Source organism: Ascidiella aspersa, chromosome 3, assembly GCF_963924565.1.
Source record: "Ascidiella aspersa chromosome 3, kaAscAspe10.2, whole genome shotgun sequence".
Classification (NCBI taxonomy): domain Eukaryota; kingdom Metazoa; phylum Chordata; class Ascidiacea; order Phlebobranchia; family Ascidiidae; genus Ascidiella; species Ascidiella aspersa.
In genome coordinates this window covers 2,172,417-2,199,217 of record NC_139449.1, presented here as the reverse complement: position 1 = coordinate 2,199,217, position 26,801 = coordinate 2,172,417, and the positions used below count along the sequence as shown (strand labels likewise).

The following is a 26,801-nucleotide window of genomic DNA, read 5'->3' as shown; positions in this document are numbered from 1 at the left end:
TGGAGTGTTGACACCTACCTCTCCACAGGCTTAAACAGGATGAGGCAAGCAATGTGGTATCATGGTTGTAGCTAGCAAAGTTTGTAGAAGCGACGGTTCCGGTGTGGTAAGTAATTACCATGATGATGTGTAGCAAGCTCTGCTCAGTTGATAGAGAAGTGACCGTCCCTGGTCGTGCGTTGGAACCTCACTGCAGGCGTGTATTAACAGGATGTAATAGGAGGCAGTTTCTCGACTTGCTCTGCTCTCTGAGCCTGCGTAGAGTCACGACTGTTCCAGTATAGTCGTGAGTTAAAACCTCACTGCAGGATTGTGTGCTAACAGTCATGGTTGTTTCCCTCTGAGCCTAACTGCAAGCTTGTATTAACAGGATAGCAATGGTGTCATATGGGGTTGTTGCCTTCGCGACTTGTTGTGTGTAAAGAAGCGACGTTCCCGGTATGACGCTTGTAAACACGTTGTATCTGTCTGAGCCTCTGTAGCTAGCTCGGTTGGTAGAGAGATTTCTGAGGTCGAGAGTTGGAGCCTGGGTTTCGTAAGTTCGAACCCCGCGACAGAGACTACTAGTCTTACGAACAGAATGCAGGGGGGGCGTGGATGATCAGTTTGGTATGGCCGAGGATCTTAACCACTTGCAGGCATATATATTAATAGGATGGAATAGAGCCATGTTTGTTACTCGACTTGTTCACAGCCTATGTATGGATGGCCAAGGTCGTCGTTCTCACCGCAGGCTTGCATAACCAGGATGTAGCAAGCAACGGGGTGCTATAGCTGTTACTCGACTTGTTCCCTCTGAGCCAGCTCAGTTGGTAGTAGAACGACGGTTCCGGTATAACCGAGGTCGTGAGTTCGAACCTCATTACTACAGGCTTGTATTAACAGGATGTTGGTTTGATGTCAGTTGGTACTTGCGATCGACCAGGTATAACATCATGGTTGTTTCTCGACACTCTCGCTCTTCTCTAAGCCCGTGTAGCTCAGTTGGTAAAGCGACGGTCCCGGTATGGGTATGACCGAGAACGTCAAACCTCGCCACAGGCTAGTTCAACGGTGTCATGGTTGTTTCTCGACTCTCTGACTTAAGTCTTTTTAAAATAACTTGTTTACAACACTGAACATCCGCACACACACTTACTTGTTCGAGTGTGGCCTGGCTGAAGCTGTATTCTTCAATCCCCAGTTGTTCTTTGGCCGACTCGAACTGGCCGAAGACGGACGACAGCGACCGAACGTTGTCTTGTGTTACTTTGTACACGAAACGGTTGCTGAACTTTTCGGGCTCGCTTACTTCGCCGAACAGCTAAAAAAGGGATACGGGGATTTTAACTTGGCAAATAATTTCCGGAAAAAAAATATTAAAAAAAATAAAAATAAATGAAAAATTACATAAAAAATTAAAAAAATTTATAAAAAAAATAAATAATTAAAAAATTATGTGTAAATGCTTTTTTAGACTGCCACGTTTTTTGGTCTTCTCCAAGAAAACTTTAAGCTGGTTTGTTGTTTGCTGGCATCAGCTAACTTTTTTAAATTGTAAGAATGGCCTATAATTAACGGCATTTTTTTAGTTTGGGGGTTGAGTATCCCACAACTGTCTACACTGGACCAATTTCCATAAAGGCCAAATAGAAATTTTAGACTATTATTCAAAGATGGAATGATTTTTTAAAGGAGACGAGTTTAATTAGAAATAATAAAATTTTGCTAGAACACATCTAGTTTCTTATGTCTACTTGTTAAGGGTACATTATCTCACATTTGGTTACACAAGACAACTTTTAAAAAGGAAATAATCTCCAAGTCGATTCAAGTCATTGGCATAAAAAACGTTAGAGGTTAGAAGTTAAAAAAAAACATGAACGCAACTTATAGTAAGGAAATTGTTTTACGTGCAAAAATTAACATAAATGCCCCAATTTTATAAAAATGTTTAAACAGTATTTAAGTGTCTACGGAAACACAAAATGTAGGTTGGTTTTAAAAACCTCGGTGACGAATTCCCTGAGAGCTTGGTCAGCCGCTTCTTCGTCACTTTGATGTTTGAGCTTAACTTCGAGCACATATCCCTGACCAAACTTGCTCTTCAGATGCTGAGTGGAGCCGATGCATCTGTGGGCGAATATATAAATGGTCCCTTGTATTGAGACGTACATATACACAATATGTTTATTATTCTGTGATCGCCCATCTAAGGTCAACAGCAACAATATTACATCATGATGCCTTTAGAAACCATTACCCTAATTGTTAGTCATCACAACGCTTAAACCTTCATATACACAATTGATCAAGCCCTTCTAAAGTCGTACTGGCCAGTGACGCGCATAGTATAGTACCTTTTCAGGGGCTAATCGAAATCAGTTGATCGAATAAACAAATCAAAAAACCTAGCCTGGCCTTGCTTGCAGGAAATCTTGACCACAACCTTGGTTTTTTTTTAGTTTTTCTTGTTAGCGGGTTTACAGAAAATAATAGTGAACTAAACGTAAACCTATTTTTTCAAAGGTTTTAAATAGTTCTAGATCATAAAAAAAAAACAGTTTTTTTTTCGTAAAAAAAACAAATTTCGAACTACATATTTTTAAACTAAAACATTTTCCCAAATAATTTGAAATTGCGTCTTTGAATACAACATAAGTCGGTGAAAAGAAGCGCATTACAAGGTTTAAAAAAAGAAAGAAACCTACTTTAGATTGCCTAGCACCATGATGGCAACTCTTGAGCAGAGGGCGTCGGCTTCTTCCATGTAATGCGTTGTGAGGATTGCTCCACGACTTGTGCCTTCGAAAGCACTGCTTATTGTATCCCTGGATCATAAGAAAAAAAGGTTAAGCACTAAGTTTTTAATCAAGTAAGTTACTTGGCAAACGACTGACTGAGAATAAGGGTATTTTGCGAGAACAATTACTCATCTCGCAAACGGCTTAACTTATAATAAATCATTTAACGTTACCGGTTTGTAAGTTACCCAATCTATGCAAATGACCGTAATTGTCTTAATCTTGACAAGCTTTCGCAGGACATTGATTCATTTATAATGTGAATGTTCTAATGCAGCGCTTCTTGACCGTCGCGCTATAGAACGTTGCCAAGTGCGCCGCAGGAAAATGTAAAAAAATCTTTAATATTATAACATAAGTAAAAGTAAATAAAGAAAAAGATAAACTTTTCTAACTTTATTTTTGTTTTGTTTAGCTTAGTTTATTCGCAAAATAACAATTAATCCAGACCAGAACCATTATTAACATGAAATCGCAAATAATCGCAATATACAAATATTCGCTTGAAAGGTTAAAACATCGTTTTGACTTATAAAGATAAGGTAACTATGAGTTACTAACCGTACGCCTATAAATACAAACATGCCAGCATTTTTAAGGAAACGTCGGTCTAACTAAAATATTCATTCTATATAAAGCTCTGATTTTAGATAAAAGAAAAAATTACAAAACGAACACACCAAGTAACTTTCCTGTAAAAATCACCCCAAAAAAATTAACACAATTTGAAAACGGGAAAATAGCTGGAACTAAAAGACAAAAAACAAACGACAGACAGCCATAAAAAGCATGAGATCGCAACAATCACTACGGTTCAAAGGAGTTAAAACCTGGAATGAATTACCTGATGAAATTAAAACTTGTAATACGTGGAGCTTCAAACGTAAATTGAAAAAATATTACCTTGAAAAATATGCCATGAGTCCATAAATGGAAGTTTAAGAGGTGGTCAATATTCGCACGTGTTATATTTGTTTGTAAACACCAGCTGATTTAATTACTCTCTCCGTTTACTGCCGGTCTACTTTTCTTGTTGCGTCCACTTTTTTTATATGATAAGACTAATCATTATTGTTGCCTGTAAGACAACTGATAAGCCGCCACTGATTTCTTGTCTTTTTTCCTGCTTATGATAGCCATTGATTGCTTCGATTTATTGTTATGCTTCTGGACCTTGTCTCTCAAACCTCGTGTTGCTGAGTTGTTATGTTCACAACGTTTGTTGTTATTTTCATACGTATAAAACGCATGTACTGTTTTCACATTTTTATGTGCTCTATTTATATATTTGTTAAAAAGTTTTGTCTTATTTTAAGTTAATTTAATTTTACCTTTACCTTTACCGTGCAGCTGACTGGGAGGTCCATTGGACCCTTCGCTGCTCCGGCCGTATCGCGCGTGAATTTGTTTTTTGTTATAGCTTACTTGAGTATTTTAATTTAAGCGCTAACGGAAAAATAAACATTACTTACTTACTTACTTACATACCTTCACCCGTAAAAATCACCCTCTAGCTCAATTGATTTAAATTGTAAAAAAAAACAGGTGACAAAAATTGAAAGCCGTAAAATATCTGGAAGCGAAAAATTCAGCCTTACATACAATTATATACAAGTCGTCTAACCAAAGAGTTTTAATTGAATTATTTGTTTTATTTGAGAGACTAAAAATGTCGTTGGACAAAGTAGCATTTTTGGTAAAATCCGAATTAGATTTTAACTAGAATTAGATCACACAAGCAATTCACAAATTAGATTAGAAGTAGAATTAGCCGAATTTTGCTCTAATTCAATGAATTACAAAACTAGAATTATCTTGTTGTCTGCTCACCACATAAATCGCTTGGTCTTTCGGTCTTAAATATTTATTCTATATACAGCTTTGATTTTGGATAAAAGAAAAATTCCGAAACAATGAAAACTAGCGAAAAATAGAAGGTAACCACAGCAGTAACTTGCCCGTAAAAAACTAAAAAACAAAATTAAAAACCGAAAGATAGCTGGAAGCGAATAATCAAGTAAAAAAAAACATGAAAAAAAACATCGTAAAATAAACGACACAAAGAACGAATTGCTCACCACATAAATCGCTTCGTCTTCGGATCCATTCCAGTTGAAGGTTCGTCGAGAAGTACCACCTGGGGATTCCCCATCATGGCGATAGCAAAGCAGAGTTTCCGCTTGGTGCCGCCGGAGAGCGACTTGGCTCGTTTGTTTTTGTGTTCAGTGACACCTAGAGCCTCCATGAAGCTGGAACGAGATGTTGGTGTTAAGGGAGTGTTGTAATGATTACGTCAATGCCGCGGCACACTGGGCGCCATTTCTAATGCTTAAGGGTGCCGAGAGATATTTAAGGATCTTTTAAGAATCTAATTGTTGCTTTAACTCTTCCAACTTTTTGTGTGAGATTAGAGCGGCATGAATTCAATTATATCTTGCTACGTTGTGTCGAGTTGACGTATGTAGTTCCAATTTCGTTTATTGTGACATTCTACTGATTTACCTGCGAAACAAATATTGTAGGGATGCCGTAAGCCATAAAAGGTTGAGAACCACTGGATTAGGTCAATGCTTTAGTTTACTTTTTTTGAATGACTTTACTTAACTTTGCACTTAAGTACACAAAAGTCAGTGTTTTTAAAGAACTTGACTTGACTTAAGTTTTTCGGGCAAATGACTTGGCTTAATTTGAGGTATTTTCATTAGATTATTTTTTATAAAATTGGGTAATTTATTATCTTAGTTAGATTGCATGTCAGGTTTGTGTTATTTTTAGTCAAGTAATCGGACGAGCTTACCAATTTTAATATTTTAATGTTTTTAATGACTTGAAGAGAATTACTTTCACAAAGACTCTACTGGAACGAATTCAAATAAGTCATGCTTTGAATAAAACACAGTTTAGTTAGAATAATGCTAACAATAAAGCATGTCGCTTTTATGTCTATTTGGCCATTATTTTTACCATTAAACTTATGAACAGATCCGTATATAGTGCTCCAAATGCTAACAAGTTCTTGTAAATCACCTTTTCGACGTAGACTTGAGCCGGTTACCCGGAATCCCATGAGCGGTAGCGTAAATCTCGAGATGCTCTTGCAAAGTTATGTTCTCCCATAGCGGGTTGTCCTGGCAACAACAACAACAACACGTCAATCAACTTTTACAATGTATCAACGTCGAATTTTCACATAGTAATCTTGTAAATGGCCGTATTAGTCCAATTCTAAATAGAGGAATCAGCATATGCTACTTTGACCTGATGAAGCACGGTTGTGCGAAAGCTTGTCGAGAATTCAATACAATTTGTCTTTACCACCTGATTACTCTATTTACACAGTGTTTCTCAACTTTTTTCGCGGCCACCCAAATGCCAATCGTATAAGTATCATTTTAAGGCTTGGGCGCATTATTGAACTTTTTGTAAGCAAATAAAATATAAGACAAATAGCATATCCAACACTGTGAACTATTGCAGTCGGCAGGTCTACACCAGTGGTCTCAAACCTTTTTTAGCTTACCGACCGGTGAAATTTCAAAACAAATTTTGCGGACCGGTGGACCTTCAAAAATCAAAATCAACCCAAAATGTAATCACGACAAAAGTATGCAACTTAAAAGCAAAGACTGGAAACTTCAATTAAATTAGCAATTTTCTGCAAGTTTTTCACATACAACTATCTTAAAGTAGAAGACTTCAACGACGTGTAGCCTACTTATAAACAGTTGTGCACAACACTGCGCATTGTAACGTACGGTAAGTCCAAAGTAGACAATTAACTTTATGTTACGTCACAATGCTGCAAATTACGGAACTGGCGAAGTTCTTAATTTGCTGAACAAGCTTTTAATATCTTGCATTTTGCAAGATCGGTGTTTGACAACCACTGGTCTAGACAGCATCGAATATTATAAACAAAACTCATATAAATTTTAGGGAGTCAATCAAATTACTCTTTACAGTCCACCAAGCGTAAAATATCTAAAATTGGACTAAATTGTTTTGTTAGTTGGCCTTGACAAGTAATTGAAGTGAAACGAGTACTATAGTAATTAATTTATGAGGACATATATTATTTAGGTTGAGCCTTTAGATGTGAAACAATACACTTAATTACCTGTGAGCAATATCCCATATCCTGGTAAGCTGCAGAAAGGTTCGAAGTGATTTCGTGTCCAGAAACGTGAACCTTTACACAAGAAAAAATTATTTAAAGTTGGAACAAAAACTTTAAAGTTTGAAAGTAAAAAATGACTTGACTTAAATCTTTTGGGCAAATTATTTGGGTTGAAATGAAGCGTTTTTCATTAAGCTTTTTTACTATAAAATTTTGTTAATAATATTTATCCAAATTTTTGCACATAAAAATAATTTGCTGGCTGTATGTTTTATTTGTTTAACTTATTTTTCTTACGTCAATGACTTGCTCTAATAAGGACTTGACTTGGGGAAATTATGACTTGGCTTGGACTTGAGTCATTTTGCAAATGACTTGACTTGGACTTAAGTCATTTTGCAAATGACTTGCTTCACAACGCTACAAACTACTTACCTTTCCACCGGAGGGCGCTGTGTCGGCGGTGATCATGCTGATGACGGTTGTTTTACCGGCGCCGTTTGGGCCGAGTAGGCCAAGGACCTGGCCTGGAACCACCGACAGCGATACGTCATCTACGGCCACCTGTGGGTTGAAGCAAGTTTTATGATTTACCAAAACAGGTTTGCCAAACAATTGTGTGAAAAAATTCAAGAAAATTTGTAGGTTTTTAAAGACTCAAAATTGGATTTTAGAGTATAATAGCTGGAGGTTGTAGTTAGCTGTACAATGAATACCGAAGCCCATACAGAAGTAAGTAGCATTTTGTGAACGTTTCGAATAAGCCTTTATTCTTTTTTAACAAGATGCATGGGCTTTGAGATTCTTCCAAAGTTTATTCAAGAACGTATCTTTTTCACGGACTTGCCATTACTCTACAATCTAACACTTAAGTTTGGACGATTCAAGCTGTGCAAGCGTCAGCTTGTAAACTGCGATGTTCTCGAATCATGAAAATCATAGCTACTCTGTATGGGCTTTGGTGCTCTTACCAAATTTAAAAATTTGATTTCTCTACAACAAAAAAAGACCAAAAACAAAACAGTATAAATGCCATAATTAACATAATAACAAACAGTTAAAAATTTGTTCACTACGACACTTTTATATAAAGGCGTTTCTCACTTTGGTGATATCTTGTTTCTTTTGCTTGGTGCAAGGTTTGCGCTTCGCTCGTTTTACGAATTTCTTGTGAAGCTTGTGGACCAACACTACTGGCTGCTCCTGGAACACATAAGGTGAGCTTTCAGGAGTTTGTGAACTAAAGTGGTCAAGTACATACAGTAGGCGCGACACCCCGAGTCAATTGTTTGGCAAAAACACATGCTCCCAATCTATTAGTCCTGGCAAAGTAAGTAAAATGATTGTATGACGTTAACTTTAAAAACTACATACATCTGTTCTTCGTACATAAGACGGGCAAAATTAGAATGAAAATTATAAACTTACTACAAAAAAAAGACTTGAGTCAGGTCAGGTCAAGTCATTTTACTGAACTGACTTTAAGTCAAGTCAAGCTAAGTCATTTTTTTGAAACAGTGACTTATATCAAATTATTAAAAATAGCGACTCACATGCACTTAAGTGTTCCTTAATATTTTTGTTTAACATCATGCTGAGTTCATATGGCAAATGACAGTTTAACAATCAAGGTTAGATAAGTTGATATTAAGTCAATGAAAAATGGTATCGGTTGACAAAAACGTAAAAAAGCGTATACCACTAGCTGTTCCTGAAACAAAAGGTAGACTCTTAAGTAAATAAATAGGACTTTTAAGTGTTATAAAAAAACAGTGTTTCTTAAACTTGTTTGGCGACCCGTTTCACATTGCTGGACTCTAGTGAACAAAACAGACAAATAATAGCACAAATAAACCTGAATTCAATTAATGTGGACCGTACCTACGTTTTTCTCGTATGAGAAAGATTGCTCATAGCCAATCTCAATATTTGAGTGCTATAAAGACTTGTGAGCGATATAAAGAGAGATGTGCCTCAAAACCATAAGTGAACTTAAGTCAAGTCAGAAAATATAAATGAGAAAAAAAAATCTCTTTAAGCTAAAATAATGAGAAAAAAAGAGATAATGCGTTGAAATAGAGATTCACTTGAGAAACAAAAGCATATAATTTTAATCGTTACCGACCTCGTCCAGACTCTGGTGCGTCACGATCCGCGCCACCTTGTTCTCCTCGTCTCTTACGTCATCATCTATGATGTCAGAAGCATTGGCGGATCCGTTGGAATGCGGTCGGTCGTTGTGGGGAGTGGAGGACCCGCTGTCCCCCACGGCGCGGTATCGAGATCTAGAAGTGAAAGTTGAAAAACGTTTTTTTACATTAATTTTTATTTTTTGGTACAAAAACTTTTTTACACTTTTTTAAAGATTGAATTTACATTTTTTTTTTGTTTTTTTTTTTCTACAAAAAAACTTTTTACACTTGTAACAATGTTCTAATTCGCGTGTTGCAAAAAAGTGACTTTCCGCTTAAATTTTATTGTTCAAAGATCAATGGTTGGGTAAGAAGGCAACAGATCTTTCAAGGAACAAATTTGATAACACAATACAAATCGAAAGGTTAATGAAGGCTAAAAATTTCCACTTATACTGGACCGACTATAGATATGCAATAGTTTGACGAACTAGAACGATATGCTTTTATTTCCAATATTTTGTGTCGTAATTTAAGTTCAATGTATTCTAATTCAAGAGCATATTGGTTGGAGGTTGTAGTTGGACGTAGAAAATAAAATATTAAAGACCATACAAAAATAGGTTGCACTTTAAACGCTTCGAAAGTTAAAAATGAATAAAGATATATTTGAAACGTTCAAAATGTTACCTGCTTCTGTATGGCCTTTGATATTCTTGCTAATTTAGTTCCATTTTAACCCTAATCTAATTTCATTTTTTTTATAATCTCGGGAGTGTACCACAACAAGTGTTTCCCAATCGGAAACCATAACAGCGCCTACCTTGTTTTGAAAACGTCTGACGCCTTGCCGCCATCCTTGACCACAGTAAGCACGAGCAGGAGTAGGCTGAGTAGAGCAATGTGAACGTAAGTCATGAGGATTGAGAAGGGAACCATTGGCTTGCTCCAATCGAAATAAACATGGACGGGTACCACACTTAGACCGAGGAACGCGTATTCAGTGTAGATCTAAGGATAGGTAAAAACGATTAAATTATAAATTAATTAGCGTTAATTTTACTATAGAGGTGTTTTAACAAAATTTACGCCTAATTTTTAAATGTATTTTCGAACTATGTACCTCATATGTTTTCTAGCTTATAAACTGAAATATTTTTTCTAGCTTATAAACTGAAATATTTTTTCTAGTTTTTTAAACTGAAATGTTTTTTTAAACTGCTAAATTAAAATTATTAAACTTTAATTTAAAGATATACGTGTTTAAATATTTCTTAGGCTTAATTTTTAAATTATAGTTAAGAATTTTAAACTGAAATATTTTTTGAACCACGTTCGAAAAAACGTATAAAAAATTGAGCGCTAACTTAAAATGTAAGTGTTTAAATATTTTTTTTCGAGTTTTGAACTGAATTTTTTTTTAACTTATGCATTGAAATATAGAGCACCTAATTTTTCCGTTATGATATTTTTGTAGAAAAGAAAATATCGGCCAAAATTTACCGATACCAATATATCGGCCGATATTATTGGTTAACCGGTAGAGCGGTATTTCTCTAATGTAGTGTAAGCGTTTAACTACAGGAAATTGACGTTCCAGTTTAATAAATAGCTTAATTGACCTTATTAATGTAGTAAATGCCACTGAATCCTGAATACATTGGACTGATGAGCACGAACACAACATTGATGTAAGTTGCCGCATCAGAAGATCCAAGCTGATCAACCAATGACACGATCAAATATGGGAAGAGAGTTATCTGTCACAAGAAAAACAATCAACCGTTGCTGTCAGGCATTGTTTTAACTGGACAATTTTTCTTTTTTATAAGTATAAATTACAAAAAAGGGGCGTGCAAAATGATGTTATTTAAGCGGCATTTTAATTTCTAAAAAGGCATTCTTGCATCAACCAAGGTGAGTGTCTCAATACAAGTCATTCTCAAAAGGTATTATAAAAAGGTGTATCTTTATGGAATCCAAAACCATTGGCAGCAGGTTATTGCTTGTCGATCACTGTTTTCGACGTATAGAAACAATAAAACAAGTAAAAACATCAAACCAGGATCAGACATTTTTCAAAGAAATATGTATATAAAAACTCTGTTTAGACGCTCTGCTCTAATATATAAATTCAAATACAATTGTTCTTCCAGGAAAATTTAATTAAAGTACCAACGTTTCGACTCCCAATCGGGCGACCTTCTTCTGGGCCATACTATTTTACAGTTTTTGCGGACCCCCAGGGTTCCGTGGACCCACTGTTGAGAACTACTGAAATAGTTTAAAACCCCTGGTTCGTTGTTACCTTTATTGTTTGTCTGGTACATATCTATATATATATATATATATATATAAAAAAAATAATAATATAATAATATAAATATCGCCTTTAGTGGCAATTATATTAAAGATTGCCTGAAAGTTGGTCCAAACGTTGGTGCTTTGATAAAATTTGCCGGAAGAACAATTTTACAATTGTTAGAGTGCATAAAGTCAAATTGCCTATTTTTTTTCGAAGCCTGCGTTTAAGTGAAAATAAATTACGTGTAATTATGAAATTTACTATAAAGATTAAATAATATTTATAAATTCCAAGCTCGGATGTCCTATTTCTTTATTCCGATACCGATATCCGATATTTCAGATAAAAAGTATCGCGATCCGGCACCAAATGACGTCACTACATTCACAAAAAAATATATATATATAACAAAAAATAAAATTGATACTTTCAAATTGTTGTTTGTCAAAAAGAAAGTTCGTATACCGTTGTTAACCTTCTAAATAACGCGTATTAAATTAACGGCTAAAATTCCTACATTGATATGGTACAGGATCGGCAAGGATACTGCCCTAGTAAAAAACAAATAACGCAACCTGGGGTACGCGAGTAGCGTTTTTTTCACAAAAACCTGGATTCACAACTTTGTATTTTGTTTATCTGGTTTTGTTTGCAAAAACAATCTTCCGAAGCCTATTCATTGTTACGTAACTATCCCTGTTGTTTCGTATCATTACGATCTTCAAAACACAGGTCAAGTCAATTGTCAACAAGAAGCACAGTTGCTTTGAAAAGCGTTAGGCTACAAACGCTGTGGGACAGTGGGCGTTAATTATGTCAAATGATTGTTCTTGATAGATATCAACTACTGTTTTATAGCTTAATCTACAAAATACTAGTTGTAAGATAAAGATATGCTTGAATTAAATTAGTTGTTCTGCAAGAAGTGGTACGCGTGGCAATACAGAGCGTCCAAGTGGTACGAGATCGTAAAAAGGTTGGGAACCCTATCCTATAGGATCGGCATGGATACTGCCCTAGTAAGAACAAATAACGGAAGTCAATATCAAGTTTAAACTGAAACAGTAGAATAAACAATCACGGTCATGTTCGTAAAAAATCATTAGGAATAAAAAAATAGAATACCAGAAAAACAAAAAAAAGAAGAAAGCCTTTAGCAAATTTGACCTGAGAAAGTAAACTAAATAATCACGGTCATGTTTGCAAAAATAAATCATTTAAAACTAAAAAAACAAAAAAGCCAGTAGCAAGTTTGAACAGGGATAGTAAAATAAACAATCATGAAAAACAGTGATAAGTTTGTAAACCAATCAAACAATCGCTCACCACTTGCGCGAGATTGGGCCAAGCGCTCTGAGCAGTCTCGTATTTGTCGAAGATGAAGCTACCGCAATATGACGTCAGCACACCAGCGCCGCCCCAACCAATCAGGAGCAAGACCTGCGAAAAGTGTGTGACGTAACAGTTCAATGTTTCCTAACCTTTTTCGCGGCGTCCCAAACACTTAGTGTAAGTGTAACAGTGAAGAATTGACGACCTGATTTTATATACTGAACTTTTTGTAAGCCTGAAGTGGACCAAAGATTATAAAACACTACCAGTAATAAACTTCGATTCATTTTTTTGCGTCATGTGCATTGCCAGTGTTGCTCAACATGTTTTGGTGCCTGTTCAAATACTTAGTCTAAACCAGGGATGTCCAACCTTTTAAGCAGAATGGGTCGCATTGCAACTTTAAAAAATTCGATAGACGGCAAACCTCTCAAATTAAAGGGGTGACGTCATAAGTTACGTCATATCTTGACGTCATAAAAACAACTTGACTTATACACACCCGCTCTTTGAAAGTGAACTCGTGCGTAAATATGCAAGTAAATATCGACACGCCGTATCATGTCATGGTACGACACCTTTGGGCTGATATATTTCCTTAAAAAGGTCCGCAAAAACACACATTCAGAAAAACACCAACCTTGCTTAGCAATAATGGTGCACAAAAGTGTTCGACGGATGTTGAAATGCGACATTAGACTCGTTTATAGTCTTAAAATATATAAGATTAGTCCTATACATCAAACACTGCGAGTTCTACACGTTTTAATGACAGTGAAAACAAGTGTTTTTAATAAAGGCTACTGAAAGTGAGGATAAGTGGTGGGCCGCACGTAAACATCAGGCGGGCCGCAATGCGGTTGGGTATACAACATCGAAGCTTTAGCGACCTTATTCCACTCATGCAAGTTTTTTAAAGCGACCATAACAAGACGAATTAACAAAAATAAATTAGGGTTTAATTTACATAGACCATGTGTTCGTGTGGTTTCCGCAATTTTTTTCGTAAATTTTGGATAAATCTTCCAATCTCAATAAATCTCACCATATATAGTTTTTTCTGTAGCATTGAGTGGACAATTGAAGTTAAGTACAGTATACATCACCAAAATCTGCTTTAATTTTAAGTTAACATTGTGAAATACTCGTGTGTAACGCACGATTATGTTCAATTACAATGAACACGTCTTTCGTTGCTTTAAGGCAGTGTTTTTCTCAACCTATGTGTCGCGACCTAAAATTACGTCGCTGTTTAATATATAGTTGAGCCGCCGACTGCAGACATTCGGCGACCCAACCAAATCAAACAGGGACCCATAGTTTAAGAAATGAAACAGGCAATTGAATAAATTAGACTGGACTTCATTAATACTAACCACGTCTTCGTATACTGCTTTTGCAATTTTCTCAAATTTAAAAAAAATCTTGCTTCGACCCAATATTGATAAATGCAACCATCTAAAACTACTATAGTGGCCGCCCAAGCAAATCAGATTGCGACACAATTTTGGGTCCTGGCCCATGGGTTAAGAAGCACTGCAATAGTCGTAATCGCGCTATAGGCCAATTGTTGGGCTTGTAAATATGTTGGTAGATTGTGAATGTAATTAGTTAATGGACACAATCTGCCGGCAAAAAACAACTAAAGAGTATCACCTACGAAGGTAAAAACATACATCATCAAAATATTGGGGGAAAATTGTATGTTAAAGAGATATGAAAAAATAAGTATGCTGTTGCTACCATGCATAGTATATTAAAACAAGCTTCGATGTTTGTAAACATGCTCAAAAATAAATTGAATCTGAGTCTAAATTTGCCTGGTTCTGACGTAATTTTTTGACGTCATCTTTAAATATTTGAAAAGTTGAAAAGAAATGTTTTTTCTTTGTTTCCGGTAAGGAAATTATCCTATTTTCTCCCCACCCTTGTTCTGACGTAATTTTATGACGCCATCCCTAAATATTTCCATGCGTTTTAAAAACCATAAAAAAAATATCGTTTCTGTACGAAAATTATGCAAACTTTCACCCCATGTCTAGAACGTAATACTTACCAAGGCGCCAAGTGCGCCGCTGCCAAAAGCGCTGACTTGGAATGCCAGGATTGAAATGATGAAAACAATTGCAACCACGAGGTACCAGGAGTAGTCGATTGAAAATGAGGAAAGCCAGTAGAGTCTGGTTGTAACACCAGATACACGAAGCTGGGTGTTGATCTTCAACTGTTAAGGGGAAATTTTTTTTTTTCGTACAAGTGTTGTTATGACTTGACTTAAGTGCACTTAAGTCACATTTTAAAAATGAATTGACTGAAGTCATTGTGGCAAAATAAGTTGACTGTACTGAATGAGTTTTTGCAAAATGACATGGCCTGACTTAAGTCTTTTGACAAATGACTTGGCTTGGTTTAAGTGCACTTAAGTCACTGTTTGTAAATAGCTTGACTTGAGTCTTTTGGATAAATGGCTTGACACAAGTCTTTTAAACAAATGACTTGACATACACCTAAGTCATTTTGTCAAATATTTGGAAATTACATCAAGTGATTTTTATTAAAATTTGCACGGGTTTACCAGATTTAATAGTTAAACGTTTTACTATTATGTCAACGACATGACTTGCTCATAATTATCAGACCTGACTTGGCTTAAGTTATTTTTCAAATGAGTTGACTGGGACTTTACTTGCAACACTGGATGTGTGTGGTAGAATTTTGCACATACAACAGAAATTTTCCGGCAAAACAACCTGTTTAGCTAATCTTTATCAACCTACCTCTCTTTCCTGTACTGGGTTAATAGCTCCGAGGGTGAGGGTCAGTAGCAACGCCATCCCAGCCATCATTGAGCCCCCGAACAAACCTCCACTGAAAGGTATACTCCGCTCTGAACAAGTTTAATATGTCTCGTTTATTTAAGTGCAACTTTTTACCTTTATTCTGTCGGAGTAGGGATGTCTGATAAATGACATTTTATCTATACTCTGGACAGGTTTAATATTGCAAGATTTCGAGACTATTTTACTATACAACTACAGGGTTGCCGCACAGTTTTATTAAAAAATTGAAGAAATTTTTTAGACTTTTCAAAGGAATTTACAGCCTTTCAAAGTACTAAATTTGAGTCGCTTGACGTATTTTTAATATATTTCGAAAAAAAAACAGTCTAAATGTCGTGGTCAACAGTCGAGGCAATAAAAGATAGTTAAAAAAAGAGGCGGTTTATTTAAAGTGCATAACGTACCCTGAGCAGGCCACCTCTTGTTGTAGGTTGTGATGGTAGGTATGGACTGGTTGTATGTGGAGAGGGATGCCGATCCTATGGTGTTTAGCAAAGCTGGGAGGGAATGGACGCCATTGGTGTTGTACAGCGCAACGTAGTTCAACTGAAAAAAAAAATAATTATAAAGGTTATTTAGACCAGTGCTCCTTAAACTTTTTTAGTTTTGTTCACCCCTAGCATCTATCTCCAGATTTCATTCACCCTTGTCTCATGAAATGATAAAACTCGTCTATATAACAGCACAAAATGACTTAGGTTGTTTCGATTTTTGTTAAGATCAACTCAAGCTAAGTTTTACCATTGTAAATCTACAATTTCTCTAGTCCAGAAATGTAAAGCTACATAAGCACAAAACACAGTCACCAATTTCTTGTACTGTACTTATACACTCAGTGCAAACCAACTTCACTATCACAATAAGCAAAAAAACACCAGTTCAGTAGTCGATTTACTGCGGAGCTATCATACATTTCTGACGGTTCACCCTTGTTCAACCCCTTTTGATTGGTTCACCCCTGCAAAAATGTTGTTCACCCTGGGGTGAACCATTCACCAGTTTGACAAACACTGATTTAAACTGTTATACAGGCCCGACCTGGGTCGAAAAAAGCTTTGCTATTAAATACGCCAGTCGGTTTAATTTCCGGGGGGCTTTTATCAATGACCTTGTAACGCGGTTATTTATACTTTATGGCCCGAGATTTTTGTTGGGCGCTTAACTAAGCAAAACTTTCATGAACATTTTCAACTAAACGTCAAGTTCTAAAAAAATTCAGTATAAATGACTCGGGACTCGAAAAAGACCACGTAAACTAGCCAAATCCCGAGTCCGAAGTGCGCATGCGGACTACCAACTTTTAAAACTGATATACTGTAAATTGTAAAAGTGGAATAGCATATGGTGGATTGGTGTTGCACGACGCAACGTAGTTCAACTGAAAACGTAAGAATTGACGAGGTTGTTTGATCTGTTACCGAACCTCGGCCGAAACAAGTGGTTAGTAAGTATGCGACCAGCCGGTTTAGTTTAACCAGACCGGGGAACTTTTTTGTTTTTTACTAGGGCCTTATCCATGCGGCATGCCGATTCTATACCACATCAATGTAGAAATTTTAGCCACAAATTTGCGACCCTACGCGTTATTTAGAAGGTTAACAACGGTATACAAACTTTCTTTTTGACAAACAACCTGGAAAAAAATACATTTGAACGTGTCCGTTTTATGTTTTGCTTGTTTGTGGATGTAATGACGTCATTTATCATCGGATCTGTTAATGATCACTTTGGTTAATAACTAAGTAAACAAGGTTATTGTCAAGTAGACCAGCCGGTTTAATTCTGGAAGTTTCACCGCTCTAAAAAAGACTCAGGACTCGACGGAGTCGGTTTGTTTTGCTGGAGTCCGACTCAACACTCGGGACTCAAGTGAGACCTCGTATTGAGTAAAACTGCCGGAGCCCAGAGTCCGACGTGCGCATGCGCAGTATCAACTTTTAAAACTGATATGGCGGCCAAGTGGAATTGTAAAGGTGGAATAACATAACAGTGGATATTTTCCAACCATGTATTGTGGATGTATGGATTATATGACACTCTTAAGAGTGAATTTGTGAATATTTAGTTTATTGAATTACTTAAACTGGCGGAACCAGGCTGTAGAGTCAGAGCCGGACTCGGGACTCAACGAAATCACACATTCGAGCGCAGTTCGTGTTATTTCTAACCAACTCCACAGCCCTGCTTTCACCAAATGATCTCAAAAAACGGTTTTTAATACTTTAGTCACAAAGTTACTTGACTTACCTTGGTAGCTGTGTACTCCAACATATCTGATGCCAATTCGTTTTTGGCGTCGATTAGGTTCGTTAGATCGCTCATTTCCACAGTTTTGTTGGTGATTTGGCTCAAGAAAAAATCCAGCGAGAAACCTATAGAAAAGTTTTGCGATATTTTTTTAGCATGCAAATTGCCATTGAATGCGTTCATTTTACGTTTGGCGAGATAACTTAATTTGGTGGAAAAATTAGTTAAAGCAAGTATAAAGTGTTTTTTAACGCATTGTTCGCGACTAGAGTCGCCCGGTACTTGATATTTAGTTCGATACTAGTGACCGATATTTTTGACAAAAAGTATCGCGATTCGATATCATGACGTCATTGCTATGCTCATACAAGCATAGAAATGTAATTCAAACGTCCGAGCAAAACTGTTTATTTTCGGTTATTAGGCAAACATTATTTTTTGTGGTAATAGTTTATCCAAGTTAGTAAGCTAATACTTTTTGAAAAACTTACTTTTTTAAGGTATAGAGCAGGGGTTCGGAAACTGGGGTCCATGGACCCCTTGGGGGTCCGTGAACTAGTTTTAGGGGGTCCATGAAGGCCTAATTAAAGAACTAGTGTATACTTAATAAGTAATTAATTTTTCAAAGAAAACACTTTAATTCAAAATTAAACGGTTTTACACTGAATGTATAGTTAGACTCCATTTAACTTTCACATTTTTTGGACCGAAATAAACAGAGTTATGAAGTCTATTTGTATTGTGACGTCAATTTATGACGTCATTTTGGAGCATTTCTTGCCTACCGGGGTCCATGCAAAGCAAAAAAAAAAAATTAGGGTTCCGCGGTAAAAAAAGTTTCAGAACCCCTGGTATAGAGACAAGGCGTTGGTCGTAAAACATAGTACCACCCTAGTATCGGACAAGTACTGACACTTGGCATCATCCCCGATCCGAAATTATCGGACATACCTAGTTCACGACATAATATTCGGCTATACAAGACATGGTTTATATTAATTCAATTTACGCGTGCTATTGCCTAACTTGCGATATTTTCAATTCTAATTTAATTAGAAATGCTAAAAATATTTCTATTGCCCAAATCTGACCGCGGAAGAGTTTCTACCCTCTGAATTACAAACACAACATTGTTAAACCAACTCACTGGTCGAGTTCTTAGCGTGTATTTATTCAGATTGATCAATATTTCTTCAAAATTTAAAATATTGCGAAAGCATTAGGAAGACAGCTCATGTTATTTAATACGATTTTGTCAATGCTAATGTCTGGGCAAATTCTAGTTATTCTAGTATTGCAATAGACTTTGACAAAAATTGACAAACTCTGTATGAAATATGACTAAACATTAAGGAGATGTGATATTTCCCTGTTTCTAATCCTAGAATTAAACATTTGGTATCTAAAAAACAGTTCGATCCTTCGCATTGATGCAACTTACCCCGAAATAAATTGCTGTGCTTAATGCTTTTTGATTTTGATACGAGTTTGGGCGCGAGTTTTGTTAGAATTGTAAAAGGCGGGCGTATCTCAAAATTTCAAGAACCACTACTTTAGAAGACTTTGTACCCTAAGTTTTCAAGCAATCAAGTCTTACTTCACTCACCGGTCGAGTTCTTCATGAGTAGAGTCGAGTTGTAAGCTGAGGGGTTGATGTCCACTAGGGAGGGATCGACCGCACTATCGGAGGGGACCGTGATGTTCAGCACTGCGCATGCGCCAACTGAAGACGGAAAATTTGTCGTTATTTCGAAATGCATATATTGGTTGAGTTTTTTTTTTAATAGTAAATGTCAAAATTCGAAAAAAATCGACATCATCTTGATGAAGACATTTCGATACGCACTTCCAGTTCCAACTGAAGAAAAAAAACTTACCATTATTTGAAAATACCTCGGTAGTTTAAATATTTTCTGCGACGATTTGAAAAAAAAAATGTTGGAGTTTTTTACGAATTTTGCAGTTATTTACCACAATTTAATTTACGCGAAAAACATCCACTAGCCATCAATGGTTCTGAAATGTTTATATTACAATTTGTCAGACAATACGAACAAGATGAAATCTCGATGTAAATGTTTCAGACTTTAAAGAAAAAAAACAAAATTAACGGCAATCGAATTGGAGTGGTCTTGTTCCAAAAACACTCCCACTCGGGTTTGTATCACTAATATACTTGTAGTCAGTGATGGGATTCAGTCGGTTCGCACCAGTTCTATAGAACCGTCTCACGAAATTTTATAAGATCAGCGAACCGGTTGGCATTAATGGTTACTGTCAATGGCATTTTGCACCTTACATTGATTTTTGAGATCCAAGTAGCTCACGTGTTTGTTTTTTTAATGTGTAATGGTCGCATGTAATAGTCATACATTGTGTTATTTTTTATAGTTGTAGCAATTTTTCTTTTGTGATACTTGTCTGAAAATATTTTTGTTGCGTTATAAGTACAAGTCATGAAACAATAAATATGCTGTTGCTACCAGGCATAGTATATTTAAAACAGGTTCCTCTGGCAATATATATTATTTTCTACCAACGTTTTGGCTTACTACCGGCTTACTAAGTCATGAGACGTTCTGCTTTTTAGTGTGGCTGTTAGGATACAGTCGGTTCACAGTGCGCAACATTCCTGTTCTTGCAACTACTTTAGTTATTTCCCGGAAAGTACGACCTTTTGTCACAAAACCGGCTGAAAAACATGACTTTTGTGGTAGAACCGGCTGAAAAACATGACTTTTGTGGTAGAACCGGCTGAAAAACATGACTTTTGTAACAGAACCGGCTGAAAAACATGACTTTTGTGATAGAACCGGCTGAAAAACATGACTTTTGTGATAGAACCGGCTGAAAAACATGACTTTTGTGATAGAACCGGCTGAAAAACATGACTTTTGTGATAGAACCGGCTGAAAAACATGACTTTTGTGATAGAACCGGCTGAAAAACATGACTTTTGTGATAGAACCGGCTGAAAAACATGACTTTTGTGATAGAACCGGCTGAAAAACATGACTTTTGTGATAGAACCGGCTGAAAAACATGACTTTTGTGATAGAACCGGCTGAAAAACATGACTTTTGTAACAGAACCGGCTGAAAAACATGACTTTTGTGACAGAACCGGCTGAAAAACATGACTTTTGTGATAGAACCGGCTGAAAAACATGACTTTTGTAATAGAACCGGCTGAAAAACATGACTTTTGTGATAGAACCGGCTGAAAAACATGACTTTTGTGGTAGAACCGGCTGACAAAATATTTAAATCCCACCACTGCTTGTAGGTGGTCCAAATACTCAATTTTGAACCCGTTAGGAATCCAATATACCCGTAATAAGTCCCAGTAATAATCAAGTTTGACTCGTTCTCTTATATACTGGTAGCAACTTACTGACGAGTCCGATAGGCAGTAGGAACCCAAAGAACACAGCAGCGGGATTTCGGATATAGACGAGGAACATTCTCCACAACATCGCTTTGTAGATCGAAAACCAATTCCTTTCACCGCCCTGAGAAGAAAAAGGTGTTTTTAACAGCTTTTATGATTTTTTTATCATATTTTTGTTTTTTTGTTTAGGGATTTTAATCCGATACCAAGACCTGATTTTTGGCCAAAACTACCTGATACCAAAGTACCACTGTACCACTGTACGTTAAATCAAGGCGAAATTTATAAAATTAAAACGTTCAATATTTTTTTCCAGGTTATCAAAATTTGTTTTTGCGTTAGGAAGTTAAGTTACCGGCGGTCGTTCTATAATTTTTTAAGTGACCTAACAAGGTTCAAATTCACGTGTTAGATTGCAAAACATTTCTAAAATTCCAAAATTAATTCGGTATCGCATCGACCAATATCTCTTTAAATGCCGTAAGCCAAATGCGGCCCGCGGAACCACAATATGTGGCCCGCGGTGTGCTTTGGTTTTTTGCCCGCACCACTAAACATTCAGGTAACCGTTAAAATATTGAAACTTCCTAACTGTTGCTTAGTCTAGGTCGCCTTATAGAGCATGTAAATTTTTAGTTTATTATTATTAGAACAGAATGTGACCTGCTAACATATTAGAACAGAATGTGACCTGCTAACAAAATAAAACTACAAAATGTGTTTTGGATGTTGTTGCGGAAAGTGCACAACTTTGTGTGAAAGTGAACTGAGCGCTGCAAATTTTTTGTTCTTGAAATGCTTTAGAATAGCTACTTGTGGCCATGTAAACAAAGCATATTAAAAATGTCCGTTTGATCTTTTTCGCTCATTTGAAATGTAATTGTTTTATTTTCAATTTCAATGTTCATGTGAGTTGTAAAAAAAAGAAAATAATTTCTCTCAGCGCAGCTTAAAAGTAGTTTTTTTCCACGAACGCCTCGATCTAAATAAATTTCCACAGCTGAGAAAATTTGTCGCTTTTAAGGTGACATTGTTCGGTTCAACGTACGTGTGTAAGCAATTTTTTTGTGGTACCGTAGTCACTAACACAGTCGTAGGCTAACTGTGGACCGTGAGTTATTTTTGAATAGCTTGGTGTTATCATGTACCGTAGTTGTTGGCCGCATGACAGTCGTACATTCATTGCACTTTATTTTAACAATTGGTGTGGCATATAATGTTTTAAATTGTCTCAGATTGGAAAGACCCAGCACGTACCAAATGTGGTTTGGCAAGCCTGTAAAACTATACTTTTTGCCAACTTTAACTCTAAGTAAACGTAAATTTTTCGCGCTTTGCGCGTATATTCCTTTTTATGTAATGTTTTATATAGCATGGTAGTGTTTTGGTCATTCAGCACTGTACAATATTTCACCTTAAAACCAAATATCCCCCTGAATCCGCCACTGTTTTCGTAGTGGTTTTACATAGTGGGCCCTCAATAGCTCTGAAAAGAGTACTTTGGGCCGCGACAAAAAAAGTTTGCCGTCCACTGGTCTAGCAGGTAGGCGACGAGATATGCAAGTGGCCCGTGGTCTAATCGGAATACACATATTTGGCCCGGCAGTGTGAAAGGTTGCACACCCCTGCCGTAAGCGATAAAAAATAGTCTTTAAAAAAAAATAAAAAAAATATATATATAAAACTTTTTAAAATAAATTTACTCGAAACCATTACACAATATAATAGATACTCTTATGTAGCCCTCGATTTTTAAAATCCTGTTAAAAAGTTGTCCTAATTTAAACCTAAATTTAGATAGTATAGTAGCAAAGGTAGTAGCAATGTTTTATTAATCTTAATAGAAAATATAAAAAAATGGAAATCTTTAAAAAAAAACACAAAATCAAAGAAAATTAAAAAAAATCATAAAATAAAGGTTTACGTTTTAAAAAAAATTCGGATTTTTTTCGTAAAAAACACCCTAAAAATATTTTTTTTCAGCAAAAATAATTTTTCCATACATATGGCACTAACCTCGGAATCTCTTGGATTAAATGCGGAGTTTGAAGGAACTCGTACAGCGACCGACTCCGTCCCATTCTCATTTGTTCCGTACCCGGAGTTTGTAAAACCAACAGCCGCTGAACTTAGTGGCTTCTGTAATGATGAGTCGGTCGGTAGGAGGGGCCCTGGGTGGGGTGAAGAAAAAGTGTTGGAAATATTTTAGTTAAAATGAAATTAACAAAAATTAAGTCATAGACAAGTCATGTGCAAAACAAGTTAATTAACGTAAGAACCTGTTTTTACAAAATCACTTGGCTCCAGTCGGGATAAGGGGTCCTGGTGGTTAAGGAAAAAGTGTTTTAAACATTTCGCTTTGAAATGATTTTATATTCAAGTTATTTGCAACAAAACATCTTAAGTCATATTTAATTTGTTGTAAAATGACTTAAGTCCCAGTCAAGTCATTTGAAAAAAAATACTTAAGTCAGAGTAAAGTTAGTTGCAAAATTACTTTATAATGTTTGCAACTCATCTGCCAATAACAGAAATGCTCGCTTGAAAAACTTTTTTCCTTTTTCCAAACCAAGCCAACCAAATTTGATCACTTCTGTTCAAACTGGGTCGAACAGGTTTATATTCGACTTTATGCGACAATAGTCTGTTGTACGCCACACGAATCGCAAAACTTTGTGCCAATATAAATAGTAAATAATTAAACCGATAAAAGAAGGTGGAGTTAAAACGGCCGTTATTATTATAGCAGTAAAACTGGCGGGATAGCTCTTAAACCAGTGCTTCTCAACCTTTTTTCGCGGCGACACAAATATTAAATGTAAGTATGACGACTAAGCTTTGGCGACCCAATAGTTTTTCTTGTGAGAGAACTAAAAGCTAACTTCTTGTGAGCGAACTAAAACTAGGCATTAGCATAAAGAATTTCGAATTTTAATAATTATTACAAGACATTACTTGTATTGCTTCCTCAATTTGCTTAATTAAGAATGTTTGCTCAGAAACAATCTAAACATGTGACTACTGCGGTCGGCGACCCAATTTTCATAGGTTGAGAAGCACTGGGTTAAACTAAGGGATTTGTAAACAACGACTTTCGAGTTAAAATCACTTCGGACTGCGACCTTCTTACAGAGTATTATGGCAGTTTTTGCACACGTGCTATAAGCAATTCTATGCACACTTCACAGAGCTTTATACACTTAAGGGAGTTTAACAGCTTCTTTTTCCTTGGAAGGAGCATTCGTTTGATATCGTATTTATTAATTTGATGACATTATGTTAAGGTGCAGTTTTTAAACTTTAACTATATTTAAAAAATCACAGTTAGTGCGTTTAAAACAACCCTACGCAAATACTTGCTACATTATGTTAATACCAGCAACTTCACATTAAAGGTGTTCAGCACTACCGTATCATTCAATGAAAGAGCGTCAGTCCCGGTAAAACCGGAGGTAGTGAGGTAATTTCCAAAAAAAAGGATCAACCCCTCTAGTGATGTTTGATTCTTTTCAGCTATGGTGTCACAAAAAAGTCGAACTTCTATTTTTTAAGCGGTAAATCTAAGATGAAAACTTAACCCAATATTTTTTACACACACAGCATTCATTTTGTAATACAGTCAATTTATAGCAACACAATAACATCTTAAGAAACATCTTTATAAACTTTGCTGTGAAACTTTGTTTTATTGAAATTCAAGTCAAACTTCTATATTTTCCAAACGAAGCAACAATACCTGGCAGTGTCTGGTTGTCGAGCCCCGCGGATTCCAAGCCCACTGTTACGTCACACACCCACCACTGTTATGTTGGATTTATCAAAACGCAACGAAATAACGACCAAGTTGCAACATTTTAAAGATTTTAACCAAAATGTGGTCTCGTATTACTAGACTGTTAAATATAACAGAACATCCGCTAAAATATTTTGTTGAGTAGAAAATTAGTCGATATATGACAGAGTCCAATATTTTAAAACTACCAAAATTTTTTTTAGTGACGTCTCATTCTGTTTATTCGAAATTCATGGTTGTGTTAATTTCACCAAAACGCAAAATTCATGCCAATCTTACATTTCCCAACCCAAGCAAAACCTGGCAGTGTCTTGTTGTCGAACCCCGCGCATTCCAGACCCACTGTTACGTCACACACCCACCATTGTCAGCGTCGCTCGCGTCCTCATCAGCTTCGTCTTCTTCCCCGATCTTAAGGAAAACCTCCTCCAGAGTTGTCATGGAAACGCCGAAGCTCTGTACGTTCAGTTTCTCACCGTTCTCCTCCAAATCACGGAACAAGTCTTAAGAGAGCAGAAAAGGGTTTCAGTGGAAATTTTTAAAACTTTAATGTTTTAGATGTTTTTTCTATATTTTTTTTATTGATTTATTTATTTTTGTCTGTTATGTTTAATAAATTTAAATTTGTCGCCGTTTTCCTCAATTTTCGGAACAAGACTTAGAAAGAGAAAAAAGGTCGCAGTGGAGATTTTTAAATATCTTTACATTTTTTCTACTTTAGTTTTTTTTTAATTTTTTTTTCAAATTTATTTCTTCAGTTTTTATTTTATTTTTTTTGTGTGTTTTTGTTTAAGTTTAATGATTTTTAAATTTGTCGCCGTTTTCCTCCAAATCTTGGGAAAAGTCTGCGGGAAAAAAAAAACATTTTTTTTAACTTACTTTTAATTTTTTTTTAACTTTCTGGTTTACTTTGATCTACGTAAACTGACACCTAACATGGTTATCATATGGGCAATCGTTTGTTCGGTGTACGTTTTTATTTCCGCATATACTCTTTTACTTGATCTATATTGTTTCATTTTTGCCTTTTTTATAAAATTAAATTAATCACTAATTAATGTTTTTATTCTTGTCTAATTCACACTTTTTTTTAATTGTTATCTTGAATTTAATATTAATACACTTTGTCGACTCGACATTCGTGTTGTCTTACAAAAATCTCAAATCCGACATCAGCCTAATTAACTTAATCCGTCGAGTCCCGAGTCCGACTCCTAATTAGAGCCTTCCCTATATAAATATTTAAACTGCAAAAAAAACAAAATTGTGAAAAAAAATTGTTATGAAAATGCTATTTGAACCACAAAATTAACAACTATACTCTTTAAGAAAAGTATTTAATTATTTGATAACATGAACCGTAACTTACCGGCGAAGTTGGCTACTTGTGCAAGTGGTAGAGTGTATCCCAGCTCGAACCCGATTGACCTCTGTAGTTCCGCACCAGACACGTGCGAATGAACACAAGCAGTGATTGGTTCATGGTTGCTGCTCGATTTGGCAACAACTCTGCAATAAATAACAAATAATAACATTTCAGGGTTGTTACACAATTGAATATTTGTAGGTTTTATTGTGAGAAGACTTAAAGTTATGTCGTTCGACGATTTTACAAGCAAACCATCAATTTTGAAGGTTATTTCTTTTTCGATTCGATATTGTCAGACCCCCAAAGCATTGCCTTTTGCACTAAAGCTATGCAGCAACTTACCCGAGATGATAACCGACTCCGTACTTGTTTTTGAGGAAAAGTGAAGAACCAACGCAACGAAGCCTTCCTCGACTAATCACAGCTTTGCGGTCTGAAGAGAAACAAAACATATTTCTTGTATACAGAATCCTTGAGGATCATTTTGGTGCAA

General features: G+C 36.0%; 1 protein-coding gene across 1 annotated transcript in view; it reads right to left on the bottom strand.

Annotated features, from left to right (window-relative positions):
* Positions 1–26,801, bottom strand: part of LOC146158067 (cholesterol transporter ABCA5-like) — a 47,442-nt gene that overhangs the window by 2,669 nt on the left and 17,972 nt on the right. The window contains exons 16-37 of the mRNA XM_083385649.1: positions 26,651–26,741; positions 26,309–26,448; positions 25,302–25,442; positions 23,163–23,317; positions 21,150–21,267; positions 19,363–19,479; positions 17,757–17,881; positions 15,914–16,055; positions 15,447–15,556; positions 14,726–14,893; positions 12,664–12,777; positions 10,655–10,792; positions 9,856–10,043; positions 9,026–9,185; positions 8,005–8,103; positions 7,336–7,464; positions 6,901–6,972; positions 5,811–5,911; positions 4,862–5,032; positions 2,691–2,810; positions 1,989–2,112; positions 1,139–1,303 (exon numbers count right to left, since the gene is read on the bottom strand). Of these exons, the coding sequence (XP_083241775.1) occupies positions 1,139–1,303; positions 1,989–2,112; positions 2,691–2,810; positions 4,862–5,032; positions 5,811–5,911; positions 6,901–6,972; positions 7,336–7,464; positions 8,005–8,103; positions 9,026–9,185; positions 9,856–10,043; positions 10,655–10,792; positions 12,664–12,777; positions 14,726–14,893; positions 15,447–15,556; positions 15,914–16,055; positions 17,757–17,881; positions 19,363–19,479; positions 21,150–21,267; positions 23,163–23,317; positions 25,302–25,442; positions 26,309–26,448; positions 26,651–26,741 (2,888 nt within the window). The remainder of the gene's footprint in view (positions 1–1,138; positions 1,304–1,988; positions 2,113–2,690; positions 2,811–4,861; positions 5,033–5,810; positions 5,912–6,900; positions 6,973–7,335; positions 7,465–8,004; positions 8,104–9,025; positions 9,186–9,855; positions 10,044–10,654; positions 10,793–12,663; positions 12,778–14,725; positions 14,894–15,446; positions 15,557–15,913; positions 16,056–17,756; positions 17,882–19,362; positions 19,480–21,149; positions 21,268–23,162; positions 23,318–25,301; positions 25,443–26,308; positions 26,449–26,650; positions 26,742–26,801) is intronic.